The 13944-nt window shown below is 54.7% G+C and overlaps 1 protein-coding gene across 1 annotated transcript; it reads right to left on the bottom strand.

Moving 5' to 3' along the window:
• Positions 1–4547: 4547 nt before the first annotated feature.
• On the bottom strand, positions 4548–13440 carry LOC113985507 (interferon-induced very large GTPase 1-like). Its single transcript, XM_027716326.2, has 2 exons — positions 13265–13440; positions 4548–12119 (listed from the first exon to the last, which is right to left on the bottom strand). Exon 2 carries the CDS (start codon positions 12115–12117, stop codon positions 4825–4827), a length of 7293 nt encoding a protein of 2430 aa, XP_027572127.2. The 5' UTR covers positions 12118–12119; positions 13265–13440; the 3' UTR covers positions 4548–4824.
• Positions 13441–13944: the final 504 nt, after the last annotated feature.

Below are 13944 nucleotides of genomic sequence, written 5' to 3'. Positions count from 1 at the left end.
TTCCTGCACTCCTAGCTGGGTGATTAGGGCTGCAGCTAAGGAGGCAGACTGGTGCTCCAGAGAGCCAACTCCTTGGCAGGGTCGAACCAGCTCAGCAATGCTGCAGCTCTCCCTTTTAGGAAGAGCCTGCAAAGCTCTTTTACAGCTTGAGTTCGCCTTCTCAAAAGCCAGTTGCTTATAAAGCGTCTCTCTGGCTTCATTGTACTCAACTTGCTTGTTTAAAGTAGATTGCAGCCGATCTAGGGGTCGTGAACATGGTTCAGTAGAACCTTGTAACACTTTTGTGGGTGACAGGTTGCTATCTTGGTCTGTAGTGGGAAGTTTTCTCTTGGCTTTCAGCGCCTGTTTGGCTATTACTTTGTACACCTCCCGGGGATAGGTTGATTGGGCATCTGCTGTGTTGTAATTCCCCTCCCCGGTTAATTGGTTTGTCGTTATGCCTGCTTGGGTGTTAGTTGCATAGGTAGCACAATTCTCCCGATAGTCAGTTAACCAGACTGTATATTGGGTGTTATTAAGAACTAATTTCATTAGGTTCTTCCAGTCATGTGGGGTGAAAAAATAGATGGAACTCAATGTCTCCAAATATGTGAAAGTATTGGTTAAGGATACGCCAGCATCTCTTACCAATTGCCTCAATTCCTTTGTCACCTCATATGGCAGAGGCTGGAATTGAGGGGGCTGACGTCGGCTAAAATCGACTGGGCACGCATGGATATCCTGCAAGCCTCCCATTCGAAATGCCTCATCCCGACATTGCTCCCACTTGTCAGCTGACCTTCCCTCGTTTGCTCCCCCGCTCCCTCCTGGTGGAACCATCCCTTGTCCCTCCTCCTCATCTCCCCATGCCTCCCGCCCTGTGGCCCCAGTAAACCCGGTTCCCTGTGGGGGGGTGGTGGTGGGTGGTGGGCACAGTACGGGGGAAGGGGCCTCCCCTCCCTCGTGCCGGCGGCTGGAGCGGGGTGGCGCTGAGTCCGGAAGAGACGGATTGGCTTCCAGTCCCTTTGGCACGAAATATGGCTGCGCCCAGGTCCATACACGTAGTTGCTGGTCATCCGTAGGGAGAGGTGGCAAATAGGCTGGGTTACCTCCCTCATCGCTGCAACGGAGCCCTGTGCACTGATCCCATGGGTCGGGATCTCGCATTATAGGCTCTGTTCCCTCCCGGCAACCTGTGTTCCCATGGCCATCGGCTCCCAATCTGTAACTTAACTCACGAACAGTCCCCCCCCTTTCCCAGTAAACCCCGTGCATTTGCGTTCCTACGCCTAGGAGTTGGGCTGCAGCTAGCAGTGTGGGCAGGGGGTGGTTGTACCATCCACTCGTGGACTCTGTGTAGTACAGACATTATCACTGTGTAAGCTGGAATTATGTTATTGGCTCGGCGATAACCCGCCTCGGTCCTTTGGTTTAGAATGTGTCCCAGTCTTTCCCATACGTCCGTATGTAACACTTCTGTTAGTGGCAGCGTGGGGGATACAGACCTAATAAACCTTACTAATTCTGGTAATTCTGCCTTTGTGTTTGGATGTGGTAAGATCTTAGCAGTAGAGCTAATGTTTCAATGTCTTGTGATATCAAGCTTCCCATGTTTTTTACCTTAGTCTGGCCGCTGTGGATATGCGTGGGCAAAGGTCCTTTGTTTGGCTGCTGAGTTTTACTTTTGGTTTCTGGATCGGCTGTTTTCGCGGCTTTCTTTTCTTTTCGGCGTCTCTGTCGGCGACCGGTGCTGTCCGGGTCTCTGCTCCTGCTTCTCCAGCGGCTGTGGGCGACTGGGTTGTTTTTGGTGCGGTGCTGAGGTCCGGGGGCTGTGGTGGGGTTGGGAGTTGAAGTGCTGGTACTCACTCAGCTTCGCCGCTTCACTGCCCACTTCTGCCAGCGTGGTCCCCAGCTCCGCTTTTCGCTGTCCGCCGTTCTGTTTCTCTTCTTTTCTTCTTTTTCTTCTTCTCTGTTCCTGTGTGCTTTTCCCTAATTTTTTGAGCTCTCTGTACTATCTGTGTCCCTCAGTACCGGCTGAGACGACGACTTAAAGACATCTAGGTTTTTTTTGGTGAACAATTCCTGTATCATAAAACTGATACGATACCTGGAATTTACCAATATTCCCCTGATTCAGGGTGTTCTAATCTGGCCTAATGTAGGTTCCAAGCCCCGAGTTCAGGCACCATGTGTTGCATGGTGGACTTTATATGATAAAGAAATGGACTCCGCTCTCCGATGAGACCACAATCAAAGAGTTTTATTCAAACTCAGTGCTCCCTCTTATCCCTAAAAACCACGTGACCTTGTAACCAATGGGGTTGTCTATTTTGGCACATGCCCCTTGGGCTTCCCTGCCCTCAGTGTGTCCCCTGCATCCCTGGGCACACCTCCTATAGGGCAGATCCCCCTCAGCCCTCCTGCCCACCATCCCTGTGGGATCAGCCCAGGCCACGGGGGGTTCTGGGGCCAGAGCACCCGGCCGGAGCACGTCCAGCCTCTCCCCCTGCAGCACCCCCAGGTCCTTCTCCCCAGGGCTGCTCTCCATCCATTGCACTCCCAGGGGGGGTTTGTGTCTGGCATTGCCCCGATCCAGAAGGAGCACACGGGATTGCAGCTTCAGTAAAGCTGTTGAAGGTCTAATCCCAGCACTAGAGCCCGAGAGTGCTGAACTGCCCCAGGGCTGAGCTTGAGACGGGACTGGTAGAGTGCTGAGGGGCTGGAGCTGAGGGGCTGGACTGAGGGCTGGCTGTGGATGGAGCTGTGAGGGGAGGGTTGTGAGTCGGGCTGTGTGTGTGAGGGGTGAGGGGACGGTTGTGAGGGCGGGCTGTGTGTGTGAGGGGAGAGGGGAGGGTTGTGAGTTGTGAGGGCGGGCGGGCGGGAGGGGAGGGCTGTGTCTCTTGTGAGGAGCGTTGTGAGGGTGGCTGTTCTCTCGGCTGTGAGGGGAGTTGTGAGGGCGGGGCTGTGTGTGTGAGGGGTGAGGGGACGGTTGTGAGGGCGGGCTGTGTGTGTGAGGGGTGTGTGAGGGGTGAGGGGACGGTTGTGAGGGCGGGCTGTGTGTGTGAGGGGAGAGGGGACAGTTGTGAGGGCGGGCTGTGTGTGTGAGGGGAGAGGGGACGGTTGTGAGGGCGGGCTGTGTGTGTGAGGGGTGAGGGGACGGTTGTGAGGGCGGGCTGTGTGTGTGAGGGGTGAGGGGAGGGTTGTGAGGGCGGGCTGTGTCTCAGCTGTGAGGGGACGGTTCTCGGGGCACGCTGTGACTCTCAGGCGGCCCCGATCCCCTCAGGGGGATCGTTGGGCAGCAAGGCCGGGGCTGAGGCGGCCCTGCCGGCCCTGGAGCCGACTGGACACACCAGGACCCCTCCAGGAACCCCCGGGAACCCATGACCGCGGCCCGGGACAGGTGGGAGCTCAGGGTCACCGGGCTGGGCCCAAGGGAAGTGTCCGACAGGGGCCGGGCCGGGCCGCGGGGACTGTCCCGGCGCGCAGCGGCCCCGGGCTGTGCAGGCAGCGGGGCTGGGCCGGGCCGGGCTGCGCTCTGCTCCAGAACAGCGGCTGCTGGGACACGGAGGGTGCGGCTCCAGCGCTTGGGATTAGCGGGAGACACCACCAGGGCAAAAGCAGCACCGTGTTGTGTCTGCAAAATACAGAGTATGTAATTTTTCTGTGGAAAACCGCTGCTTTCTTGGAAGAAAAACAAACAAACAAATGGTACGGCTACCCTGGGCACACGCAGGGCCCCTCCGGAGCAGGGAGTTAAAGCACTGCCCTCAGCCGACCCTGCCCCTGCCAAGGTGGGACCTGCTGCTGGCGACTGAAAGGACTCCTCTCCCAGTTCCTGGAATCACACTCTTTATTAGCACTGCCTGGGACAGGTTAATAAGGTTCGTGGGCGTTGGCGGCAGCGTCTGGCTGCAAAACTGTGTTTGAAAGCAATCTGGGCTCTGGGAAGCAAGGCCAAGGTGGAACACGAAGCAATCTGCCAATATCCTCTGGGGGGAGCCCGACCAAAGCTCTGCTCCTTAAAGCACCGTTGAACCTGCCCAGAGTGTATTTCTCACCCCACAGGCGTCCCTGGGGTGGGGGGGAGGCAGGTTCAACCCCTCAGCTGATCCCAGCAGGTTCAGGGGAGTCTTCCTCAATTTCCCCCCTCTCCCCAACTTACTTTCATACGAATTCTTTGTGTTTAGGTGGAGCTGGAGTGGCTTCAGTTGTAATTACCTTTTGTTTCTGGTTGGTGTAAAGTTCTCTTGCTGTACCTAACGGGAGGGGGGGTCGTGGCTTGGCACCTGAGGAGGGGGTTCGACGTGGTTGTTGGCTCTGCAGCAGAACACCTGGATTGTCCCTCGGCTGACAGGTACTGGAGGGTCCCATGATCTTCCCAGTACCACAGTGTTCCCCCTTTGTGCTGGGATTGCAGTGCTGCAGGAAAGCTGGGCTTTGCTCAGTGCCCCTTATTTCCTCAGAGCAGCTCATCCAACTGGGGCTTTCTCGTGCTGCCTTTGCCCTTCCCCTGGCACTTGGGCTCCATCTTGGCCATGGGACTGAGCAGCCCAGGGTGGGTTTTTATACTTTTGCTCAAGGGCAAAGCAGAGGGAAATGTTTACAGCAGGAAGGGAAGAGGATTCTGGCTGATCAGGAAGCGAGGGAGTTTCTGAGCGACGGCCGGAGTAACGCGCCTTATTTCACCCAGTTTGTGAGCAGTTGGATCCCATTGTCTTCATGGGCCTTGGGAGCATAAGCATTGAAACAGCATTTTGTGGACAGCCTTGTACTCTGTTCTGCTCAACTGCAAAGCCGTGAAGGTTCTTCCTTCATCTTCTTTCATCTTCCTTCCATCAACATGGCCTAAGGCTTGTCCAGCTCAGCAAGTGCTTCCTCCTTGGTAATTCTCTGCCAGGCCTCAGGGATTTCTCCTCTGCCTTGAAATTTCTTACCATGCCAGGTTTCTATCTCTGTCCTGAAATGAGACACAAACCATTTCCAGTAGGCTTGTGTGGATGGATCAGGAAGAATTTTCCAGTTGGAGAAAGGAGGTCCTGCATCCCGGTATCTCTTGTAGGGATAGCTGAGGTCATCCTCTGGGTGTCGGTAGAATCCACGGTCACTTGCAACACTGCTGGAACAAATATCAATGACCAGCTCTTCTGTTCCTCGGAACCTCCATCCGTTCAAAGCTTCTGGTCGATGGAAGAGAAGCTGATGGTCTCCATCGTGTCCCTGCATGGTGTTTGTGCAGACAGCCCCACAAAAGGGACACTGCTCCCAGCACCCCGAAAACTGCTCCACCAGGATGGTGTGAGGCTTCCTTTCAAACCAGCTCAGATCAGCAACAGCAAATTTTCCTCTGAGCTCATTGTCCATGGCAGGCAGTGCTTCTGCCATGGCTTTGCTCAGGAACTCAATGTCTGTGATCTCCTGATGCTCGAGGCCCTTCAGGTCACTTCTGGGCAAGTTCATCAGCTCTGTCAGTTCCCTGCAAAATTCATCCAGCCAGAGAGAGATTTTGTCCTTTTGGTCTTTTCTGTCTTTGACCCTTTGGGTTGATGAAGCAACAGCTGACAGGATGTTTCCATAGAGAACATCAAGGGAGGAATCTAAAAAGTTCTCCAGCCTCCGGCTCTCACCTAAACAGTAACTCTCAACACGTCTCTCAATGTACCACTGAAAAAACTCTTCTGGGTGTTGAAAGTACTGCTTGAAATACTGAAAGTTTTGTTCTTGTGCCAGGAATCTCAGGATATAAACATCCAGATTGGCTCTGTTGCCCTGGAAATCTGGGACTTTCCCCTGCATGTCCCCAGCGATGGCTTTAGCCGTCCTCTCATAGACGGCCCGGCGAAGAGCTGGGGCAAGCTTGTCACAAAGGAAAACAGCAAAAGCTGTGACAGAAGTGGCTCCTTGGCAGGACATCTGGAAACATGTGAAGAAATCTTCTCTCTTGCTCTTCAGGTAGGTGACTGGGTCATTTGCCTTCTGGAATGCTTCGTGCATGGCTTTAAACCTTTCTGCTGCCTTTCTGCAGAGGTACAGAGATAAATCTATGCTGTAATCTTTGTTAACCCTAAATGGTGCATCGCTGGGGACGTTGTTCACACCTTCCTGTACTTCATGGAGTATTTCATGAATAAAGGATCGACTGTAATCCCGTTTCTCCTGTTCCTTCTTATCAATGTTTGCCCTCACACGATCTATGATGTTGTCTGTGATGTCCTGCAAGTTCACATCAGCATTGGAAACATTCCATGGGAGGTATGTTTTCCAACCCTTTTTCTTTGTGACATGTTTCTTCAAGTCCAAGGGAAATCCTGTGTGTTTGGGAAATGACCTGATCCGTGCATGGAAACCAGGCTCTGTAAAACGCTCCAGAAGGACATCTTCTATTTCCGCATCAATATCCACCCGTTCCAGTGGGGGAGCAGCACGGGAGACTTCAGTAATCCACTCGGCCCAGAGAGAAGTAAAGCTGTCTCTCAGTTCTCTCTCACTGAGGCTCTTGCCTTTCAGAGTCAGAGCCAACTCCCTGCTCTTTCTCAAGAGCTCGTCTTCATATTCCGACTTCCTTGCATCCAGTTTACTCTGGGTCTTCTGCAGTTCAATGAGATTCTCACATTTCTTCCGAGTTTCAAGAACAAGGTTCTCTTTTAGTGCATCCAGTTTCCGCTCTGTGCTGCCTTTCCACTGGACCAGCATCTCACAGTGTTTGTCTTCCCTGAAATACTTTTCCATGTCTGTCAAGATGGCATCACTTGTCTCATGCACGAGCCCTTCCAGGTGTTCTCTGGTGACTTGCTGCAAGTCCCCGTTCCGAATTCTGTTGTCGAGTCTCATTTGTACATCTAAGATGTGACTCCTCAGCCTCCAGGTCCACTGACAAAAGGCAGTTTCCAGTTTCCTGTACACAGCAATCTCCAGTGAATTCTTGAAGCTGAAAACAAAGTTCTCGTTCAGCAAAGCATTCCAGAGGTCACCAATACGGACTTTCAGGCTGGAGAGCGTCAAAATGCTGCCTTGGGACTCCTTGGCAGCCTGGAGAACTTTGCGCTTCAGTTGCTGGACGTTGTGGCTGTAGGTGGGGTTGGGTGGTGCCATTGGGGGGTTTCCTTCCCACAGGTGAGCAAAGTAGTGAATGTGGGTGTTCACGTCAAAGCGGATGACGTCGCTGAAGGAGGAGACGTCACAGCATTCCTGCTGGGCAGCTGCCACGGTCATTTCATCCAGCTTTTCCTGCAAACGTCTTTGTCCTTCCATGTTCTGCTCACTGGCATTAACTTCTCCCACGTTTTGGTGGACAAAGAGGCAGCTGGGGGAAAGATGTACTTTCTTCATCCTCAGAAGAGCCTGCACAGCGATCTGAAGAACATCCTGCATTTCTGAGGGATTTTCCCCAAAGATGTTGATCAGGGTCACATTGCCGATGCCGATGACAAAGGTGGCCAGCTCGTTGTCATGGTTCAGGGACTGTTTATTGGCCATCTCTATGGCACGAAGGCCCTCTGTGTCAACAACCAGCATGTAATCAAAGCCCACGTCCTGTTGCAGCTGCTCGTCCAGTGGCAGGAGCTGCATAAACGCTCCCCGGGTGCATCTCCCCGCGCTGACGTTGAACTGCAGCCCAAACATGGCATTCAGCAGGGTTGACTTCCCTGTGCTCTGGATGCCGAGCACGGAGAGAACAAACACTCGTTTGTCCCCCAGCCTCTCAATGAGGCTGTCAAAGATTGCTCCCACCCAGCACAGGGGCAGGTAAGAAGCATCCCCATCCATCAGCTCCACAGGATACCCCAAAACCATCAGCTCTGCTGCCATTTGGGGCAGTTTGACAACATTTTCATTCTTTGAGTTCCTTAAGTGCAGAGCTTCATAGATCTGCCCTACCTCTCTCAGCAGATGCTCCAGGCCAACAGATGAATCGTTGATTTCATCAGAGAGGGCCTCCAACCTACTCAGCAACTCAGAGTTTGGACTGGTTTTTTCCTTGCTTTTCTTTTTTTCCAGGATTTCAGACCATAACTTGTGATAGTCTCTCCTCAGTTCCTCAAGGCGACCAGAGGACAGGTCGTCCATAAAGACCTTCATCCACTGCAGGAAGTATTTCTTGGTATCTGCTGGCTGTGACTGGAGAAAGGCAAGGAATGGTTTCATCAGCTGATTGAGGGGGAAGGCTCGCTTTCGTTGCTTTCTTCTAATTGCTGCCTTCTCAGATTCAATTTGGCTCCGATGGTGCTCGATGCTCCTGTTGCCCTTCTCCTGCAAGCGAGTGAGTTCTTTGTCCTTTTGGCACCACTGGTGCCACAGTTTTCCTTGAAGAGGCAGGAGCTGGGATTTGATCTCAGACAGCTTCTCCTTCTTCAGAAGGGTCACCAGCTCCTTTGCCTTTGCTTTGGCTGTCACACACTCGGGTCGATCTTCATCCACTAAGAATCCGTGCTGGCGAGCTTTGTCCAGGCAGGCGTCCAGGCTGAAACGAGGGTTGGACCCTTCCAGCAGATTCCTGATTGTTTTGGTGAGCTCGTCCAACATTTCTGCTTCGTTTTTTTTCCTGATCCCTATTTTTATGTTTTTGCTGGATTGTCCAGCTGCAACCTTCTCTTTGTCAGTGAGAAGACAAACCAGAGGCCTTTGTGACTGCCACAGCTCACGCAGAAGCTTTTTCCCTCTGTCGTCCATGTGCTCCAAGTCGGAGACAAGAGCCACGTTGAGAGCAGAGATCTCCTGTAAGAACTGCAGCTGCGCTCCGTGGTCCCTGGCGTCTCCATGCAGGTTACAGAAAGCCACACAGCACTCAAAGGTGTCATCGGGGCTCCCCCGGGGACAGTACCAGGCGATCTCCACAACACCTGCCATCAGCAAACGCTCTCTGGTGCTGCCTCGGCAATGGCGGTGGAAAAAAGTGTCGTGTCTTTGTTTGCTCAGCAGAGCATTGAGGAGCTGAGACTTGGAAGAGGAGGCAGAGGTGCCAATGCGGATGAAGGACACGATGGGTGTCTCTGCCTGATGGATGAGTTTGTTATTGTGACTGTTCATCCTGGGCTGCTGTCCCGACTTCTCCACCTCTTTCCAGCCCCTTTTGATTTGGCTGAGGGCCCAGAGCGGGAACTCGATCTGGGCAGTGCCCGGCTTGGGCACCAGCAGGGGCAGTGCCAGTTGGCAGAAGGCCAGCTTGGTTGCAATGGACTGTCTCAGGAAGTCATCAGCACAGTGGAAAATTGCCATCTGGAGGTCCATGGGGTGCACGTGGCCATCACTGGTTGCAGCTTCTGGGGTAGCTTCCTCCAAATCCTGTAGAAAGTTCTCAAAGGAGTCTGAGGGTTCGTGCTCTTGCTCTGTGATTTCTGGCACGGGGGCAAATCCTGGGTTGCTCCCATCTCTGCAAGTCAGGTACCTCACCCGATAGTCCACAGTTAAGAGCTTCTGCAGGAAGTGAAATGGCAGTTCCTGGTCCTTGCTGGGCTGGCTGTCATGCAGAGATGCCTTGCAGATGATGTGGAAATGTCCTGTGCCCATTTTTCTTGGATAGTGACTTTCTAGTCCAAGGCGCTTGAGCAAGTGGAGGAACTCTTGGTTTGCAGTGGCTTCATTGGCTTTGGATTCGCTGGCACCTGACTCGGATTTGGAGGGACTGGAAGGCTCAGTTGTTTGGAAAGTGTCTTCCATGTCTTTGAGTATGTTCTGCATCCTCACATCATCCCCTGTTTCCTCCAAGCTCCCACCGATGAAGGAATTCAACTCACGTTCCAGCATCTCCCAGTCTGTGCACTCCCTGTGCTTCTGGAGGAGATTCTTTGTCCCTGTGGACCACAAGCCTTCCATGTGACCTTCCATGAAAAGCAACCGCTCCCTCTTCTGCTCTGGGGACAGCTCTTTGCTTTGGGGTGTCACGGTCAGAGCCGTCAGCAGAAGGGAGGCCTCAGCTCTGGCAGCATCTTGCTCCTTCAGAGTCACGTACTGCTCGTGTGCCGCTGCCATTGCCTGGGCCAGGTACTGAATTTCTGCATGGCCAAGGAGGTGCTGGAAAGTGCTGCTTCCCACCTGGTACCCTGTGCTGGTCGCAATTAAGAGCACCAAGAGTTCCATGTCCTTCTGAGCCCTTTCCTGGAGAGACCGCAGTAAGGAATGAATTGCGAGGCCTGTGGTCAGGGTGGCTTCTCTCTTTGCTTCCTGGACGGCAGAAGCAGAGGTTCCTGGTGCGTAGGTGACAGCATGGATGTGCTCCATCATTTGCTGCAGTGTCTGCAGGAGCTCTCCAAGTTCAGAGACATTGGGAGTTTTGGGAAGCCTGTGGTCAGTCTGGAGGATCCATTGCATAATGAAGGAAGACTCAGGGAAGTCTTTGACAGAATAGATATGAGGATCCAGGAGGCTCCTCAAGATTGCCTTGAGAGAGGTGGAGTTTTCTGGAGGTGACTCCTGGCAACTCCTCACGGTGTTCACCAGGAAGTCCTGCAGGGCTTTGTCCGACAGGCACACGTTGATCCAGACTCTGGGGTCCTTGGTTTTTGCACTCAGATCCTGTTTCAGATCCATCAGCGTGAGCAGTTTCCTTTCATCCACCATGCCCTGACAGGTCTTCACAATCTCCATGAACTCTCTGGCCTCTTCCACTGCACTGGCCAGTTCCTCTCCAAAAGCGCTGCCGACGCTCTGATTCGTCAGTGCTTTGTACGCAGCCCTGAGGGCGCGGCTCATTCCATGGACAGACTGAAAATCCCTGCTGTGATTGCACAGGATGACCTCCCACACCGGGATCAGCTGGAAGCCGCGGTCGATAATGCACCACGTTGAGTTATTGGACACAAGCCCCTTTTCCCACTGAGAGAGAGAATCGGTCTCTGATGGGCCCCCTGTGGTGAACACGTGAAGCTGAATCTCTGTGTGGGAGCTCTCTCCAGCTCTGCCCTGGACAGAAGCCTGTGAGCTGGACCGGGAAACATCTGTGGCCCCTCCTGCACTGGCCCCGAAGCCACTGAAACTGGCCCCAACAAAGGTGTTCAGGGCTTCAGATGTTTGTCGCTTCATCTCCTCCCTCTGCTCGGCTCTGAATCCTCCTGTAGACGCCTTCCACCAGAATATGCCCCCAAAGTGGAGGGGACCCTGGCTGACGTGGGACCCAAACCTGCTGAAGAAGCTCTCCAGCAGGTTGGGCTGGTCTTCTTCCCCAGTGAGGCTCAAAAGCCGCTCCATGTGTTGCAGCTCCCGCAGGGCCCCATCCGAGAGGAGAAGCTGGTTCCTTTGGAAGTAGCAGGAGGCCAGAGGGGTGTACTGGTACTTGGTGGTGCAAAAGTAGCTCTGCTCAGAGTGGGACTGGTGGGTGCCCTGTGCCTGTGAGGAGCTGCTGTGGTCTGCACCAGCTTCCAGTTTAACTCCCCAGAACCCGGCTTTGGCAGAAACGCTGATGCTGAAGCCCAGCTGCTCCATGGACCTGGTGAAAGTGGATTCTGCTGCACTGGAGGAGAACTCTTTGCTCTCAAACAGCGACCCTTGCTCTGGACCGGCGAGCTGGAATCCCTCAGGAACCCTGAGGAGCTGCTCTCGCTTTGCCAGCACATCTTCAGCCCTGCTGGTTCTGTAGATGCCCTGCAGGGCCAGTCCCCCCGACGCCCGCCTCAGCACCTCCGTGTCGGGGATGTTCTCCCTCCTGCCCACTGATGACTCCTGCTGCTCCAGCTGCTTCTGGATGCTCTCCAGCACATCTGCCAAGGGCTTCTTTAGTGCTGGCCAGAACTCCTTGGGAATCTCCATGGCTTGACACAGAGCCTCTGCTCTTTGCCTTACAACATCCTGGCTGTGGCTGCGGCTGTCGAGCATTTCTTTCAGCTCGTTCAGGACTTGCTTGGCCACTCCTTGTGTCTGCTTTGTCCTCTCCAAGTGCTGCTTTTCTTGTTCCTCAGAAGTTGCTTTGTCATCTCTTATTTTCAGGAGTTTCTGGAGCGCCCTTTTCTCCCAGGGGTGCCGCACTTGGCGCTCCAACGTAAGGTAGTCTTCATATTGCAGGTGTTGCAGGGCTTGTGTGCACTGGACTCCCAGGGTCTGGGAGAGTTTGGGGAGCCAGTATGCAGCCTCCAGTCCTTCCTTCTGAAGTGCCTCTGCCAGGAGCTGTGCCTCTCCATGCCCCTCTTGGGTGTCGTCCTGCGAAGCCATGGCTGTGGGGGAAGAAAGGAAACGTTCCCTAAGGTTTGTTGTGAGAGGCCCCAGGCTCCTGTAAGAGGCTCTGCAGCAGCTCCGGCCCTGGGGATGCTCCCACGTGGCTGCTGGAGCCCAGGCTGGGATGCCACAAGGCCCAGGGTCTCCTTCCCGGACAATGGATGTGCCTGCTGTGGGATCAGCCCTGAAGCTGAGTGTGTATCCCAGAGACAACACACACACACACAGACACACGGACTTGGCCACACAACCAGCCATGGAGAAGGTGCTGCCTTCAGCATCGCCCAGGTCCTCCCAACAGGACTCCTGAATCCGTGAGTGCAGAGAGTCGAGGGCATTGCTGGATCCCTGGAGCACCAGCACAGCCCCTGTGCCCGTCCCACCCCCCTGCCTGCATCCTGCACCCTCTTCCCAGCACAGGGCTCTCCCGCTCGCCGGCTGCTCCAGCTGGTGCTCCCAGCGCACAGAGACAGCGCTTGGAGCTGGGGAACATTGTCCCAGTTTTCAAGATGGGCAGGAAGGATGACCCTGGGAACTACAGGACTGGCAGTGTCCCTTCAGTGCCTGCTAAAATTGTGGAGAAGGTTGTTCTGGGAGTTATTGAAAAGCCCCTGAAGGACAAGGCAGTCACTGGTCACAGCCAGCATGGGGTCCTGAGGGGAATGTGCTGCTCGTCAAACCGAATATCCTTTTCTCCACAATAACCCATCAAGGGAAGGCAGTTGATGGAAGCTTTTTGGATTTCAGTGAAGCTTTCCATCTCTCCCAGGATCCTTGTGGGTCCCTTCCCACTCCGGCCCTTCTGTGATTCCCTGATTCTCACCCTAACGCAGCTGGTGCTCTCCCTGGACTCCTGCCTTTACACCTTTGGGGTTTTCTACACGGTCCCACAAACCTGAGAAGTGTCTCTGTCTCAATTCAGCTGGATCCTGGAGAGGTTGATTCCATGCACAAACCCTTCCCCTGCCTTCAGCTTCCATCCCAGCAGGGATACCAGACCCTCCCCAAGCCAGGGATGGCTCCCAAGGGTTGGCACTGGGCTCCTGGAGCCTTGCAGAGCCTTGAGTGTCAGCTTTCCCTCTCAGGCCAGTGCAGACTGAGGCAACCTGTGCCCTGGCCATGGGCTCTGAGTCACCTCACCCACCTGAGAGCAGATGCTCCTCTTGGTCCCAGCCTTGAGTGCCCAGAGGACACGGGCAGCCAAGGTGCCCAGCTCAGGGGACACAGCACCGTCACAGCCCAGGCCTGGGGGACACGGCGGCAGGTGGAGAAGATGGGAACCGCCTGGAGAGTTCCGGAGGAAGAGCAGCGGGAAGGAAAGGCCCCAGATCCTAAAGGAGAAGAGCTGAGAGTCAGGAGATGGCAACCCAGCAACGTGGAGGATTGACTGCAGGGAGCAGTGGAGGCCAACCCTTCTCCTGCAGTGGGGATTACCCCGTCAGCAGAGTCCCCAGGGCCTTTGTGGGGTGGGGAGCAGAGCAGGCTTTCACCTGGGCCCTAAATCCGTGTTCCCCTGCAAAAGGAACCTGGACATGCTGGAGAGGTGGGACAGTGCCAACCCCCTGAAGGTAAACAAGGGCAAGGGCAGGTGCTGCCCCTGTGTCGGGGCAATCCCAGGCACAAAGACAGGCTGGGAGTGGACTGGATGGAGAGTATCCCTGGGGAGAAGGACCTGGGGGGCTGGTGGGGGAGAGGTTGGGACACGACCCGGCCCAGAAACCCCCCATGCCCTGGGCTGATCCCAGAGGGATGGTGGGCAGCAGGGCAGGGGGGATCTGCCCCTCTGCCCCCTCAGCTGAGACCCCCCTGCAGAGCTGCCTCCAG

The sequence above is a fragment of the Pipra filicauda genome, unplaced genomic scaffold, assembly GCF_003945595.2.
Source record: "Pipra filicauda isolate LSUMZ 115617 unplaced genomic scaffold, ASM394559v2 scaffold803_size79819_pilon, whole genome shotgun sequence".
Taxonomy (NCBI): Eukaryota; Metazoa; Chordata; class Aves; order Passeriformes; family Pipridae; genus Pipra; species Pipra filicauda.
The sequence above is the reverse complement of the archived record's forward strand: the minus strand, read 5'-3'. Positions and strand labels throughout refer to the sequence as shown.

Coding starts and splice junctions, on each gene's coding strand:
- LOC113985507 (XM_027716326.2), bottom strand. CDS start 12,117: ATGGCTTCGCAGGACGACACCCAAGAGGGGCATGGAGAGGCACAGCTC.